Source organism: Dysidea avara, chromosome 4 (genome assembly GCF_963678975.1).
Source record: "Dysidea avara chromosome 4, odDysAvar1.4, whole genome shotgun sequence".
Taxonomy (NCBI): Eukaryota; Metazoa; Porifera; class Demospongiae; order Dictyoceratida; family Dysideidae; genus Dysidea; species Dysidea avara.
The window spans coordinates 9,930,824-9,945,855 of record NC_089275.1 but is presented as its reverse complement, the minus strand read 5'-3'; the positions used below and the strand labels follow the sequence as shown (position 1 = coordinate 9,945,855).

Sequence of the window (15,032 nt, the reverse complement as noted above, 5' to 3'; positions counted from 1 at the left end):
TTGAATGGTTCTTGTGTAGATCCAAACACTGGAGAAATTGATACACAGAAGCTTAAGGCAAACTTGAGCAATGCCATTGATGTTTACATTGATAGAGTTGATGGTTGCCCTTGTGGTAGCACAGCCATTAAACTGTACCGTGGTAGTGAAGAATCTCAGGAGCTACAGGATCGAGATAAACTGTTAATTTTTCTCAAGGGATCAAAGAAGCAAAAGGATTAGCTACAAAGAGATGACCCAGAACTGTATTCATTTTTTCAGAAAGTGTGGGATGTGAGAAATGCCCACCTTATACATGATCTACCCTCTCAGTATATTTTTTATTTGGTTTGTTGCTACAAGGAATCCTGCCTTCACCCTTTCTGCCAAGCAGGCAGACCACCAGAACCACTGAGGTGGTACCAAGGTGGTCCTTTGATTACAGAATTACCTTATCCAGTTCCTGATCCTGAGTGTCCTTGGGGCTCTACATCATGTCCAACTTGTGACAGTTCTGCTCAATGTTTTGGGCATTACAAGTCAGTTTTTGTAGATGTAACAGACAATTCTGTGCTCAAGAAATTGCAGCAGCCGCCGTCGACAATGCTGAAAAGATACTTCAGTAATGACAATGGCTATACTGTGGAATGCATATCAGAAAAAGTTCTGTTACCAGTTGAAGAATGCAAGATTTGGTTCGAGCATTTAAAAACTATCGTGGAAAATCGTAAGAGGGGTGCAAAGAAAGCTGTTGCTACAAGAAAATCAAAGAAGATTGAACTAATTTCAGCATCCAAAGCAGCTGCCCCCCAAGCTGACATGAATTTACCCCACACAGGTTTTGAAAGTGACAGTGATGAAGGAGAAGGTAGTGATCAATGGGAAAGTACGTATTGTGCTACATGTGGAGAAGATGAGGGAGAATCAGAGCAGCAAGAATTTTGGATTGCATGTGATCTTTGTGATGCATGGTATCACTTGTCATGTGAAGGCTTACGAGCTGTACCCACTGATGACTCATACATTTGTATTAAATGTCAAAATTGAAGTTTTTTATTGCTGAAACCAAATCATTAGTATAATACAAGATTAAAACTGAAATGTTGTCAAATCCCCTACTAGGGGGGTGGGGACATAGGGGATTTGACGGCTGATTTTTCCCCAGGGGTGGGGAATTTGACACAAAGATTTGTCAAATCCCCTGATTTTTCCCCAGGGGTGGGGCATGAAATTGACAAGTGCATAATGTGTCTGTGTTTTTGAGCTAAAGACACTGAGAAAAGTTAGTTAATGAAAACCACAGGTAGTATTATGTGTGGTGACTATTTGACTGGCTGCTCTATTAAGCATCTCAACAGACCTTGTATATTTTTTTGGACGTGGATCTGCCACTACGTATACACTAGTGCCGTATAAATATTTTCTAACTACGTAATTTCGCGGATTGACAAATTTTAGCGTTTTAAATTTCGCGGAGAGCCAAGGTATCTGTTGCAGGATTTGTAGTAAATGTCTTTTTTTTTACTCCAACAAGGAGAAGAATGGCTTTGCCGATTGTTGAGAGGTTAAAGTAATCGATCAATCAATCAATCAATCAGCAACCGCGAAAATAATATTACATAACCGATTTAACCATAGTACCGTCTACTGATATTCGCTTATGTAGCTAGCAGCTGTATAGACAGCAACCTTACTTTATTTGTACAACACTATATAGGATGAATAGCTATGTGGGGTTTCATGTCTGAACTAATAATACGTACTAGTCCATTAGCTACGTACCCGCCATTCCGCGCCAGTCTCGGAGTTGATCGGAGGACTGGGCTGGTGAAATGCTTTGAGATATGCATTACATAATTCATTTGAACTGATTGGAGCCACCCATGGATTCCGGAAGCGGAAAAACTATTAAGTTTGTAGCTATAGCTAAAGTTGTCACAGAGTGTTTTGTGTTTGGTACTGCCGGGTGTGCCTAATATATAAACCATAGACATAATCCACGACCTAACTGCACTCAGTGCAGTTACCACAGTAGAACTAGAGTATGGCTAAAGCATTTGATAAAGAACAAACCAAGCCGCGTAACGGAGAAGTCCAAACTTTTTGTGACTACGTGAAGCTGCTTAAAGTGTGGTTTGATGATAAAAAGGTGAAGAAATCTAAAGCAGACAGGAAGCTGAAGGTTAGCTGGTAATTTATCAAGCTTATAGCTAGCTATACAGCAGCAGTACGTATATAGTTGTTGGATAGACTACTGTATACTGTAGCTACTGCCAGTGTATTTTTACACGTTAGTATATATGTGCGCACGAATTCCAGTCCATCCACCTCGCCATCCACTGTACAAGTACCCATGCCAAGAGCAAAATTATAGATAGTTTGTTACTTGAAGCTGACAGTAGTTACCTTATCTCCGAAAAGGGTCTTTTGCATGAAGTTTGCCTGGTTGTTACATGGCAGGCATGAGTATGTGCAAGCAATTTTGAGTAAAAATTAGTTTCAAAATGATTCCAAGGAGAGCTAGTTATTGAGATTTTCTTGATAATAGGTAGCTAAAGAAAGGTCACAATCGTATTGTTATTATTGTTATTGTTGGTCTGACAGCAACATGTGCTGCAGCCTTAGGATAACCTAATTTCAAGGACTTAGACTTAGTGACTTATAGCTGAAAAGGTGTAACAGAAAAGGGACCAAAGTAAGGAAAAAAATCCCTCCAACCCCAGGATTTGATCTAGTCGAGGTCACTCTCAGTCTCCTCCAGGAGGGATGGATTTTCTTCCTTAAACCTAAAGTATTAAGAATTTTATTGTTATTAGTGACCAGCACTGAAGGTCTGACAGCAACATGTGCTGCAGCCTTAGGATTACCTAACTTAATTTCAAGGACTTAGACTTATGGTGGGTGCATGGGTATGGTGGTGTATATAGCCGTTATTATATTGTTGGCTTGCTATATGCTGAAGGCATTTCAGTGATCTAATTTCTTTTAGTAGCTAGGTAAGTTTCCACAGAACAGAACAAAGTAATAATTGGGATCTGACAAGTGATAAATAAAGCTGTTTATTGAATTGAATATAGCAGTCTGAAAAAGAATAGGCCTACCTTTATAATTATGCTTTTGAAAGAATGTAGTTGTGGTGTGGCTCCCAGTTTACATCATATTTCCCAAATCTTTACTGGTGGACACTTTGAAGATAACGTTGGATCCTATTAGACCTAGTTATGAGCCATTCAGGGCTCAAAACTGGATAAAATGAAAGAAAATTTACAACACAGCTAGGTCTTTATTTAACACCACGGAACTGTCATGCAGTCATCCCCAGAACTCTGGCAGACTACTGGTACAGCTTGCCTCATGCAGAGTAACTGAGCTTGGGAAAAGCAGCCGGCAAAAGCAGACCAGTGAGACCACTGAAGCCTGGCTGACTTCGAGAGTGAAATTTGATAGTGTATACATGCATGTAGCTTTGTGATCTGGTGAAAAATCAAATCTGCTGTTATGGGCAATAGTTTTCTTGTATGTTTAGCTAGAGATTTGCAGGAGTTGTGCATAATGATTGGTTATTATTTTATGAGGAAGTAGCTACTTGATCTTGCACTGGTTTGGCTACACCAGACTACACTAGTCTCAAACCATCAGCCTCTCCATTTCTTGGAAATGAGGCGTACAGCACAAGATCTAGACTACTTATTAGACCTCAACTAACACTATGTAGTTGACTTACTGCAGTGATCTTCAATACAGCAAAAAGTGTAATCTTCTAAACTAAGTTTCAGCTAAGAATTGCTAGCTATGTATACATATGCATGTATAATAAATTTTATAGATCTAGAGTTGTACCATAATAGACTATCATAATAGCTAGTTATGTACATACGGTAGCTTTGTGCTTTCATCAGTTGGATGTTAGTTGGAATGTTGCAAATTAACATGAAGTATAAATACACCACACAATGTGTTTAAATACAAATACAGTATATAGCTATTACTGTTTTTATTGTTTAATATACAACAATAGAAAATGAAATTTAATTTGTTGTCCTGATTGTCTAAATGATATGCAAATGTTGAGTAGTTACAAACTTAATAAGCAGAATTCTGGTCATGTTGAAATGGTCAGTGTTGCAATATTCTGTCACAAAATAAACGATGCCATGCACCATTTGTGCAAGTTCACTATAAAGTGCCAGTATACAGCTAACCAGCTGCCTCTCCTAACTATAGCTATTTAAATGTATTGTAGCTAGCTTGTAACATCACCACCTCATATTTAGTGACCAGATGTGGTGCTGATGTGCCAGCAATGTTGTATTACAATTCATCATCACATAGCTAATGATTTAAATGTGCTGGGAATGTATATTTAATTTTTGCTGAATGTGGATTTTGTAGAAATGGCAAAAGGGATGGATAGTTGTAACAATTGAAAGTATACCAGAAAATTCTACACTGAAATGCTACAAAACTGAGGAACAATGGCTGACTTCATCAAAGAGCAAAAATGTCATTTGCGAGCCGCTGAATGACATTGTGTATTTAAAGAAAATTCAACTGCCTGGGAAACCATATATCTTAGCTGTGGTATTTTCATCGCATTCTCTTTGGCTATCATTCAAGTCACTCACCAGTTTGACTATGTGGATGGAAAAGTTATCACACATAACAAGTAAGTACATGTGAATCATAGTACAGCATAGGTATATTGCTCCAAGGCACAAGGCAGTGTTGAACACCTGTACACCATTCCTTATAAGAATATCCATTCATTTAATTGTGTTAACACATTATAGTTTGGATGGATTCACTTGTCACAACAACTTTGTGGTCATGTATACAATTATATCAAATGTCATCAAGCCTTAGGACTACAAACACCCTGACTACAAGATCATGTTCAATTTCAAGATGTCTTGGGTGTTAACACATTAGCATTCATGGGTTCACTTGCCACAACAACATTGTAGTCATGTATACAATTATACTATATGTCAGCAAACCTTGGACTATACACACCCTGACCACATGAACCTCACAGTTAGTGGTTGTAGGGTATGAACAGGTGCTCCCTAAATTAGCTGTTTGTGCATGATATAGTGAAGGATCCTAGGCTCATGGTTAACACCTTGTATTCTGAATTCACTAACTGGTAAATAGACAAAATCAACCAAACTCGTACACTTTTATGTATAGTACACCCACCATATGATAAGCATGTATGACCTTGATTGATAAGTAGAGAACAGGTACTACCTACAATTTGAACGTGCTGTAATTATTCACTGACATTTCAGGGCTTCAGAATGTGTAAATGCTAACATGGTCACATTTGTTTGTCAATAAGGAACTATGATACATAACAGAGCTCAGTACTGTTCCAAAATCTTAAGTGCATTATGTAGTTTGTACAGGGTAACAGTACAATACTGTTTATAACGCAGTATCAGCTATTTCTTCATTCCTAGAACGCTATTTAGTCCAGCTGGTGAAGAGCACCAATGAAGCAATTAAACCAGCTACATATTTGTTGCACGTTCACTCGAATAAGATCACTGGATACAGGACAGCTCATGATGATTTAGAAGAATCAGCTTGGAGTTGGGACATCTCAACGTTTTATGCATACCGAGTGCACAAACGAGTTATAACAGAAATTGAGATCATTATTGGAAAGTTAGTTGGGTATATATGTGTAAATGTGACCGAATTTGACAAAACAAGGCTTCCACACACATCCACTTTATTGACTTTGAACCACCATAATTCAGTGTAGGAGTATGCCATTAGTTTCAATTTTTACTTGGTATTTTACAATGCTATAGAGAATTGTGTGAAACGTTTAGGTTAGTAGCGTACTAAATAGTCATGTTACAGTTTGTTAAAGTCAGAAAATTGGATGTGTGTGGAAGCCTTGTTTTGTCAAATTTGGTCACAAATATAGAATGGATTTTATGATATTGTATGCGCACAATTGTAATCATTGTTAGGGCTGCAAATCTTCTAAGCGGCTGTTTCAAATGTGATGATAAATACATACAATACACAAATAGTTAAATTATACATTAACGCATTTCATTGTGCTTAGCTACAGCTATATTAATCCTTGACAGAAATGTTTCTTTGTTTGGCTGACAGATTACCACTCACATGAACAGAATGTTTGACCTCTGTAATAAACTGTCTCACTGCTGAAACCACAAAGGCTGTTGTATGTATCCAACATTTTTGATATCTCTTTCACACTATAGATAACTAACAATTATTTTGCACCCTTTTTTCACAGTTTAAGATTGGATATTAGTAAGGACAGGTTATCAATAACTATTTATCATAGGGATTCTGACCTGGAAGGACATTTCCATTTCATTGGCCCAGAATTGGAGCATCTTTGTAAGTGTATATTGGAAGGCACTGCTAACCAAGGCAGTAAAAATCCATGTCTAAAAGGTTAGATGTACACATGTTTTAAGTTATTCACTTCATACTTAGATAATTTCATGTACAGTGTATCATACTTTTCATTTTTATTCAAAATATTTCATTGTGGCTAGTGTTTGATGAAAATCGAATACAAGAAATACTATGATAATTATAGAGAAATTTGGTTACTGTCAACAGTCATGTCATGTGAATTATCTCTTGAATACAGCCTTAGCTAAAGCCAACTTTGACCTTCCAGATTTTTGGGAGAATTAACACTTGTCATCATACAATTTCATTATTAGTGGCATGAAGCGATAACTAGCTGTTATGCAAGAAGGAATAGTTGCAGTTTTTTTATAGCAAGATGTATATAAAATGAGCTAAAGCGCAATTATTATCACCCTGAACACTGCTTGAATTGTGATGAATGACTGTTTGACTACATAGCCTCAGAGACCTTGATGCTTTCGAATTCACTGCTTGTTTCTCTACAGTAGATCTGGTTAAATGAACTAAATTCAATAGTAGATGATTCAATTAAGAAATATGTAACTGGTTGTTAAAACTTTTTTGTCGCTTAAGCCAGAATTTAACCCCATGCAAACATTTATTCATGAGAATTTCTGTCAGCTTGTATATCTAGAAAAATGCATGGTATATATATATAGTATAACAATGTAGCACCCAAATTAGCTGAATCATGCACTTTTTCATAAAAGGATGAAGTTTTCCACATAAATAGTATTCCTCATGACATGCATTTTTTTGATATAGTGCCATCACAGATTTGACCTTTGGTGACCTTTGTGGCCACTTTTGTTGCACAGAGATTTGGGTATTTCTGTCTTTATCTCCCTGAGGCATTAATTGACGTGTTAAAACATGGTACCAAAGTAAAGGTCTTGTTGAACAAAACAACTTGGTCTTTATTTGAAGTTAATAGGTAATTCCATTGTGAAGTTATGTTTGCTTTTATTTGCTGCAAATATCTTTGAATTTACCTGCCCTTGGGGCGTAAATTACCCATGGGGAGGTAAATTATCTCAAAATTCATGGGTAATATAAATGATTATAACTTTGGAATAAAATTACCAAATAAAAACTAAGTTGCTTCATTTAACAAGATAGCTATTTATTAATTGAACAAGATAATTAATGCCTCAAGGAGATAAAGACAGAAATGATCAAATTTCTGGACAAAAATGGCCACAAAAGTCATCAAAGGTCAAATATGCAATGGAAGTAGTTGTCATGAGGTGTACTACTTATGTGGAAATTTTCATGCTGTTATGAAAAAGTGCACAATTTTTGCATTGTGCCGCTATACTACTATGCAGTGCTGTACTGGGGGTCTAGCTTGGTGATGCCATGCTGGCCTAGTTGTAAGTTAAAAACTAAAGAAAAGGTTACTACCTGCTGACAATGGCTGCCCACCCTGAACTATATCTCCTTCTTTATAACTACATACATAGCTTGCTACATTGCTCCTCTGAAGAGTGCTGTGACTGCTCTATTAGAGTATTTTGAGTTATTGATGCTATTGAGCTAGGCTCTCAATGACAGTTATAGGGGGCTAAGCCCCTCCATAATCTTTTTGACAGGAGCTAAGCCTCCCTTGCCCCCCCCCTCCTTCTCTGCTGCCTCTTATTGTACATACATTGTGAATATACTGTACATGTATGTCAGGTAACAGTTAGTGTGCATAGCTATACAAAATGGTTAACATAACACATTTTTATGTTTGATTCATTTTATACAGATACATTGCATGTGGAAAAAATGGCTACTATAGGCAGCAACCTTACAGTAGGCTCCAATCCAAGTTATATGACCATATCACGCTCACCTAGTCTATTCATCTGTGACAGTGACTCAGAATCTGATGATGATGGGTATGTAAATGATGATACTATGTTCAACTTGAGGAAATTGATGCCATCTCCCCTTGAGAATGCAGGTAATATTTAGTACACATGTGTACAATTTTTTGATATAATTTATTTGATAGATACAACAACTACTATAGGAAGCAACCTTACAATAGACTCCAACCCGGGATATCTTTCACTATCACACTCACCAAGTCTGTTCATCTGTGAAAGTGATTCAGAATCTGATGATGGATATGTAAATGATGATACAGTACAAAACTTGAAGAAATTGATGCTGTCGCCTGAAGAGAACGAGTATATTGAATTGGCATCATTGTATGTAGAGAATGACTATGAAAGAGAAAGAAACCAACATGTTTAACATGCTTAAGATAATTACATGGCATACAATAATAAATTCACACATTGTGAAAGTACCTATTTTTGAACTATGAACTATGTATATCTGATTTACCATATTACTTGAAAGATACAATTGTGAATGTGCACATTTGTACCACCAATAATTTTAAAACTAGTTTAATAATGGTATTGTTTATAAACAATGTCTCCTCGTTGTTTTTCATAGCCATATTTATTGTCTACATCAATTACAAAAATACTCTTACACTTGTTGTAACAATTCCTTATTAGAAAACTTTGTCCAAAGCCAGAGTCCTGTAAACACACATTCATTGTGACATTTACATAGCATAAATTGGGATACTGTTAATGACACGTTCACTCTGTATAGTGTCTGGTTAAACTCAAAGGTGGTTACTGAAATCAAGCCTAGGACAAGCCATTTTTTTTGCTTTTTCCCACCTATTTCTCTTTCCAGCATTTCTTGTTTTTCACCTATTATGCTCCATATTCAGTGTTCCTTTTACAAAAATTGATCGTATTATGCCAACACTTTGCTGATTGCTTTTACCCAACTATTTTGCCAAAAATTTTGCTGGTAGAATCAACTCGTCCCCAATGAAAAGCACTATTCAACACAATGTAATGATCAATCAAAAGGAAGTGTCTCTTGATATTACATTCACTGATGTGTCAATATGTATTTACCATTAAGTATTGTGCTAGCAACAAACATGAGAGACACCAAAAATATTTGTACTATGAACTTTGACCTTGTACTATCTACTGCATCCACAATTGCTGGTGGATATAGGTATATATTATATAATATTGTATAGAAATTAAAAGAAAAAAGTTGTGAAACAGGAAATAGCTAAAAAGTGGTGAAACAAGGAATGTTGCCTATACCTGCAGATATACTAGTGGACATTAAATCCCTGAACTTCAGTCCATAACCATGATTGAATTGGGGATTAAATGTCCACTAGTACATCTGCAGCTATAGGCAACCTTCCTTGTTTCACCACCTTCCTTGTTTCACTACTTCTTTGCTCCCTTTCCCTTCTAGCTACCTGTTTGTTTACTTTTTAATAACATAATTATGCCAAATGAACCAGCAAATACCATATTAAAAGAATGGCGCCAGGAATGCCTTTAAGTAATTTTGCTTCAGACTTTGTGCCCCAACAACCAATTACATAAAGGAGATGGCCATTACGCTTTGTTTTCAGCTATATACTTTGCCCATTACGCAACGTTACAAAGAACAGTAAGAGAAGCATCTCTGCAATCAGTCCAATCGCTACAGAAATTGAGGATGATAAGCATAATAGCCAACAAAGCCACAAAGAAGCTGAATCATGCTATTGCAAATCGACACCTTGTATTGTCAGAAAAACGAACTGGAACACAAAGGAGGGCAAAGGCAAGTCCATGATGCATGGGTTGTACATACTGCGTTTGGCAATTGCAAATAGGCACATCTTGAGATGAGCGACATTAAATCAAGCCTGTAGCCTTATCATACATGTTTTATTTAGGCTTGGCTGGAGGCATCAGTTAGTAAGTCAGTCAGAGTAAAATTGTCAAATATATTTTTTTAAATTTCACAGAAACTTTTTGGAAGTGTTTGGGTTGATTTGAAGACATTCAGGGGCCTGCCAAGCTGTCATGAATGGAAAATGAGGCTTTAGCTGGTATGGTATGGGTGCTTAATAAAGGTGCCATTTGCTCTCATAATGCCTGGGCAATATCATGGGAATGCGGTTGCTCAGGCTTTGATACCCAAAGATGTGATATGCTTTGGCTTGTTATATTGAGTGACATGGAACATTTCATTGTGGGTTTGAGTTTACAGCTTAGGCTAGGCTCAGTGTATATGCTAAGTTTTAACTAGTTGACAGTTACTAAACCGTGAATGATCAGTAAAACAATTGTTTGGGCAATGCATGGATGCATATTTCTACCCACCACATGTTAGTAGGCTTACGTTGATTATACCGGCATAATTTTTGGCATAATAGGGGATGAAGAACATAAAGCATCAGGGGTAGATCTAGGATTTATAAAAGGGGGGGGGGGGGCTAACTCAAGGTACAAGGTACTAATCTCTTGGGTAGAGGTGTGCAATGCATGCTGGAACTAGGGGGGTCTGGGGGCATGCCCCCCCCCCCCCCCCCCCCCCCCAGGAATATTTTGAAAAATAGATGCTAAAATACTGCAATTTGGAGACATTTCCACATAAAATTCATACCTGTAGATATTTTATATACTGCCTTTAGATTATAGGTATGGTTCTCTGAAGCATTTTGCTAATGGAAAAGTTTGGGTAGGTACAGACAACCAAGTACATGATGCACCCCTCTCACAATTGCACAACACTGAATAGATGCATGTTAGAATAAGAATGTTGAAAGTGTGGAAAATTTTGAAATTGAACAATACAAGATTGAATCTGAGAGCATTTTCAATGGAAATTGTGTACCTGAATTAAGTATTGCCATACATATTAACTACACAAGTAGATGAATGAAGCCCTTTAAACAGACCAATGCACTTCATTGTATGTATAGGTGCAGGCAGATTTGGAAAAATTCCATAACAGAACCAAATACATGTTTCCAGTGAATGTTCTATTAGAGTAGTTAGCTGACTGCTCTATTAGAGTATCTCGATCTTATACGCCTCCAATGCTGATCCGGGTCCTTGTTAGTCTGGCGGCGCCCGCCCCTTCGCATAGAGTAAGGGTCTGGTATGCTTAGTATAGTGGAGTTGTACCGGATTACCAAAAACTGGTGCAACCAATCAGAACGCTCCACGTTCAATCAGCGCATTTTTGCTTATGTTACGTCAGAAGAATGAATCAAATGTCCTAACAGTAGATTAGATTCTGAGATTAGATTGTCAAAAGACAAGGGTCACACAAAAGGCAAAGCCTGTAAACGTGCTCCCCTTACAAAGACATACATACATACATACAGTTACAAGACTTAGTACAAAATAAAACATACAGCAAAAACATGACACACGACAACTACATACCCATACAAAAAGAAAACAAAGAGAAAATTACAAAATCAGGTTAGCTGAGCAGAAATTGACGAAGTGCCATCCGAAAAGGAATTGCTTTGGAAATTTGTAAAATTTCTACAGGTACTGAGAAAGAAATTGAGAATTTATTTAAAAAGAAAAACGGTATGCGTTAATGGTAGATGATGATGTGGCAAGTGAAAGTGAATGGGATCTAGTATTGGTGCTTGAAAACTTGAAATGTGAGTTGAATGGGATAGAAACTCTGTCATGTAAAATATCGTGTACTTGAGTGATAGTAAAATAGGACTGACGAGTATGGAGCGCAGGCCATCTTAGGTCCTGCAAACAAGAAGTAGAAGATTTGGACCAGTTATGTGAATGAGGATTCCATCTGCTACCACACACCCAGCATGCAGCTTGTCTCTGAATTGCTTCTAGTCTATCAATGTCTCTGACAGTGTGTAATTACCATACAGGTGAGGCATATTCTAGTAATGCATGGTCTAACAAGGCAATTGTAGGCAGCAGATTTAACAGTAGATGGACTTGCAAAAAGAGTGTGTCTTAAATAGTTGAGTGAACGGGAGGCTTTAGCTGTTATATGTTTGACATGATCACTCCATTTAAGATGAAAATTGATGTACATCCCCAAGTAACGAACTACTGATTTAGATGGAATAGGCTGGTCATTAAGATGGTACTTGCACATTGGTGGCAATCGCTTATAAGATATATTTCACATTTTTGTGGATTTAATTTCAGTTGCCATAACTGTGACCATTGATAAACTTTGGTCAAGTCTTCTTGAAGTAAAGTTTCATCATGAGTTGAAACAATTTGCTTGTATAAAGCAATGTCATCAGCAAATAACTTAACAGTACTGTTGGAAATAACGTGATGGATTTCGTCAATGTAGAGTAAAAATAACAACGGTCCAAGAACAGAGCCTTGTGGGACACCTGAACGAACAGGAAGCCATTCTGAGAAACAGCCATTAATAACAACTCTTTGATAGCGATTGGTAAGGAACTAACCAAACCAAGAGAGTAGATTTCCATGTATACTGAGACATTCAAGCTTAAGTAACAGGTGGCAATGAGGAACCGAGTCAAATGCCTTAGCTAAATCCAATAAAACACAGTGAACTGAGTTTCGTCTTTCAAGGCAAAAAGCCCAGTCATTAATAGCTGAAAGTAAGAGGGTCACAGTTAAATGTTTATGACGAAAGCCATGTTGAGAATCACTAATGAGATGTTTAGACTCTAGAGCAAGTACAAGTTGTCTGTGAATAATTCTTTCCATGACTTTCACAACAATGGAAGTAAGGCTTATTGGACGATAATTAGATGGAAGGTGTTTATCATCCTTTTTGTGAACAGGTACCACATTGGCAGTCACCCAGTCCCTAGGCAGGGCACCAGAGGACAGTGACAGTTGAAATAAACGTGATAAAGGTAAGGAGATGAAATCGGCAGCAACTTGTAATAATTGAGATGGTAGATTGTCTGGACCACAGGCCTTATCCCGTTGTAAAGATTTAAGTTCTTCATAAACATTCTCTGTTGTGAATAGTACAGAGTCAATAAGCTTTCCATTAAATTTGACAGACTCACGCAGAGATTGCAAGCCTGAGCAGTTTTCAGTTGTAAACACAGAGTTAAAATACTGATTAAAAGCTGTTGCCTTCTCAACATCATCTGAAACATGATTACCAGAGATGCTAAGTGGAGGAGGGGACTGATGAAATCCCTTGACTGAATTTACAAAATTCCAAAACTTCTTTGCATTTGCTGAATACGAGACAGAAAGTGCAGAAATGTAGTCCACGGTATCCTGCCTAGTCTTGGAACGAACCAAATTACTTATCGCTTTATACTTAGATCTATTTAGTTCAGAGCTGTTATGTTTCATTCTACGATACAAACGTCGCTTGACACGTATCAAATGGAGGGTGTCTGGTGTAAACCAATGCTTGAGTTTTTTCTGTTTCCATTGAGTTTTAGGTATAATAGAGTCAACAACTGCAAAAAATAAATCCTTCCAGCATGTCCAAGCATTTTCAATGTCTGATTCAAAATCCAGCTGATCCCAAGTAACATGGGACAACAGCTCCTGAAATGCACAAAAATCGGCCTTTTTGTAATTATACAATTTCTTTTCACTGGTAGATGATTTTGTGGGAGAAATACAAATTGAGAATTCAACAGAATCGTGATCAGTTCCTGGCAAATTATCTACAGTCCGAATAGTGGAGATAGAGTCAGGACAGTTAGTGAACACTAGATCAAGAATGTTATTTCCTCTAGTAGGATGAACAACCAGCTGATTGAGAAAGTGATCATGTGTAATTGAACAGAGATGAGTAGCGGTTGGAGATGATACAGCTGGAGAAACCACTGACCAGTCGATTGAGGGAACATTAAAGTCACCACATAATACTAGAGGTGTACCACCATTAATTAGTGATAACGAGTAGTTCAGTTCATCCAGAGCTGACAGGGATGGACCTGGTGGACGATCAGTACTGAAAGAAACAAAAGGAGTTAGCTAATAAAGAACAAAGAGAAGAAAGTGTTATTTCGGGAAGGGCTTTTCGCCTTGTTTGATACGCGAAAAACCCGGGTTATGCTCTGATTTCCTAGGTAGGGAGACATGTCTATTCTATAAAAGTAGACCAATCCACTTTCGCCTGTGTAAAGGCGAAGGAAGTTCAATATCACTGCCACAATTTTGAGTGAGGCACTTCCGTTAAGACCATTTTCGTTACGTCATTACATTCAAATTCGGTGATACTAAGCAAACCAGACCCTTACTCCATGCGAAGGGGAATGAGTGCTTTTCATTGTGGGGTTGAGTTTTATAGGGCACGATCATGTGACTAGTGCCGACTAGCTAGTGCCAAGGCATGAGCTTCAGTCATTGAATTTGGTATTAGGCCAATGAAACTTGATTACCAGTTTCTCGCTCAGATTTTTAAAAATTTGATGCGGGCGGGCGGGCGGTTATTATTCATTATTTTTCCAAAAGCACAACACACATCCAAACATGAAGATTTCTGTCAAAAAAACAGTGAGATCTACACTGATTATTCTTGCATTAAATAGCTAAAGTACGTTACTAATCTATAACAAGTGATTTTTCCATTAGAGTATAGCTGATTGCTCTATTAGAGTAAAAGTGACTGTTCTATTAAAGTATTTCGATCTGAAATACCAATAATGAAATTCCATGCGGGTGTATCAAAAGCATGCGGGCGATGACGCGAAACTGCTAATCAAGTTTCATTGGCCTTATGTAACGTGTCTGATTTTGAATAAAACGTGATATGGCGATTATGGTTATTGCATAGATCTATGATTAGGCCAC

At 37.4% G+C, this 15,032-nt stretch overlaps 1 protein-coding gene across 1 annotated transcript; it reads left to right on the top strand.

Annotated features, from left to right (window-relative positions):
• Positions 1-1,767: 1,767 nt before the first annotated feature.
• Positions 1,768-8,766, top strand: LOC136254406 (uncharacterized). Its single transcript, XM_066047095.1, has 6 exons — positions 1,768-2,161; positions 4,372-4,645; positions 5,442-5,649; positions 6,311-6,423; positions 8,159-8,356; positions 8,408-8,766. Exons 1-6 carry the CDS (start codon positions 2,024-2,026, stop codon positions 8,650-8,652), a joined length of 1,176 nt encoding a protein of 391 aa, XP_065903167.1. The 5' UTR covers positions 1,768-2,023; the 3' UTR covers positions 8,653-8,766.
• Positions 8,767-15,032: the final 6,266 nt, after the last annotated feature.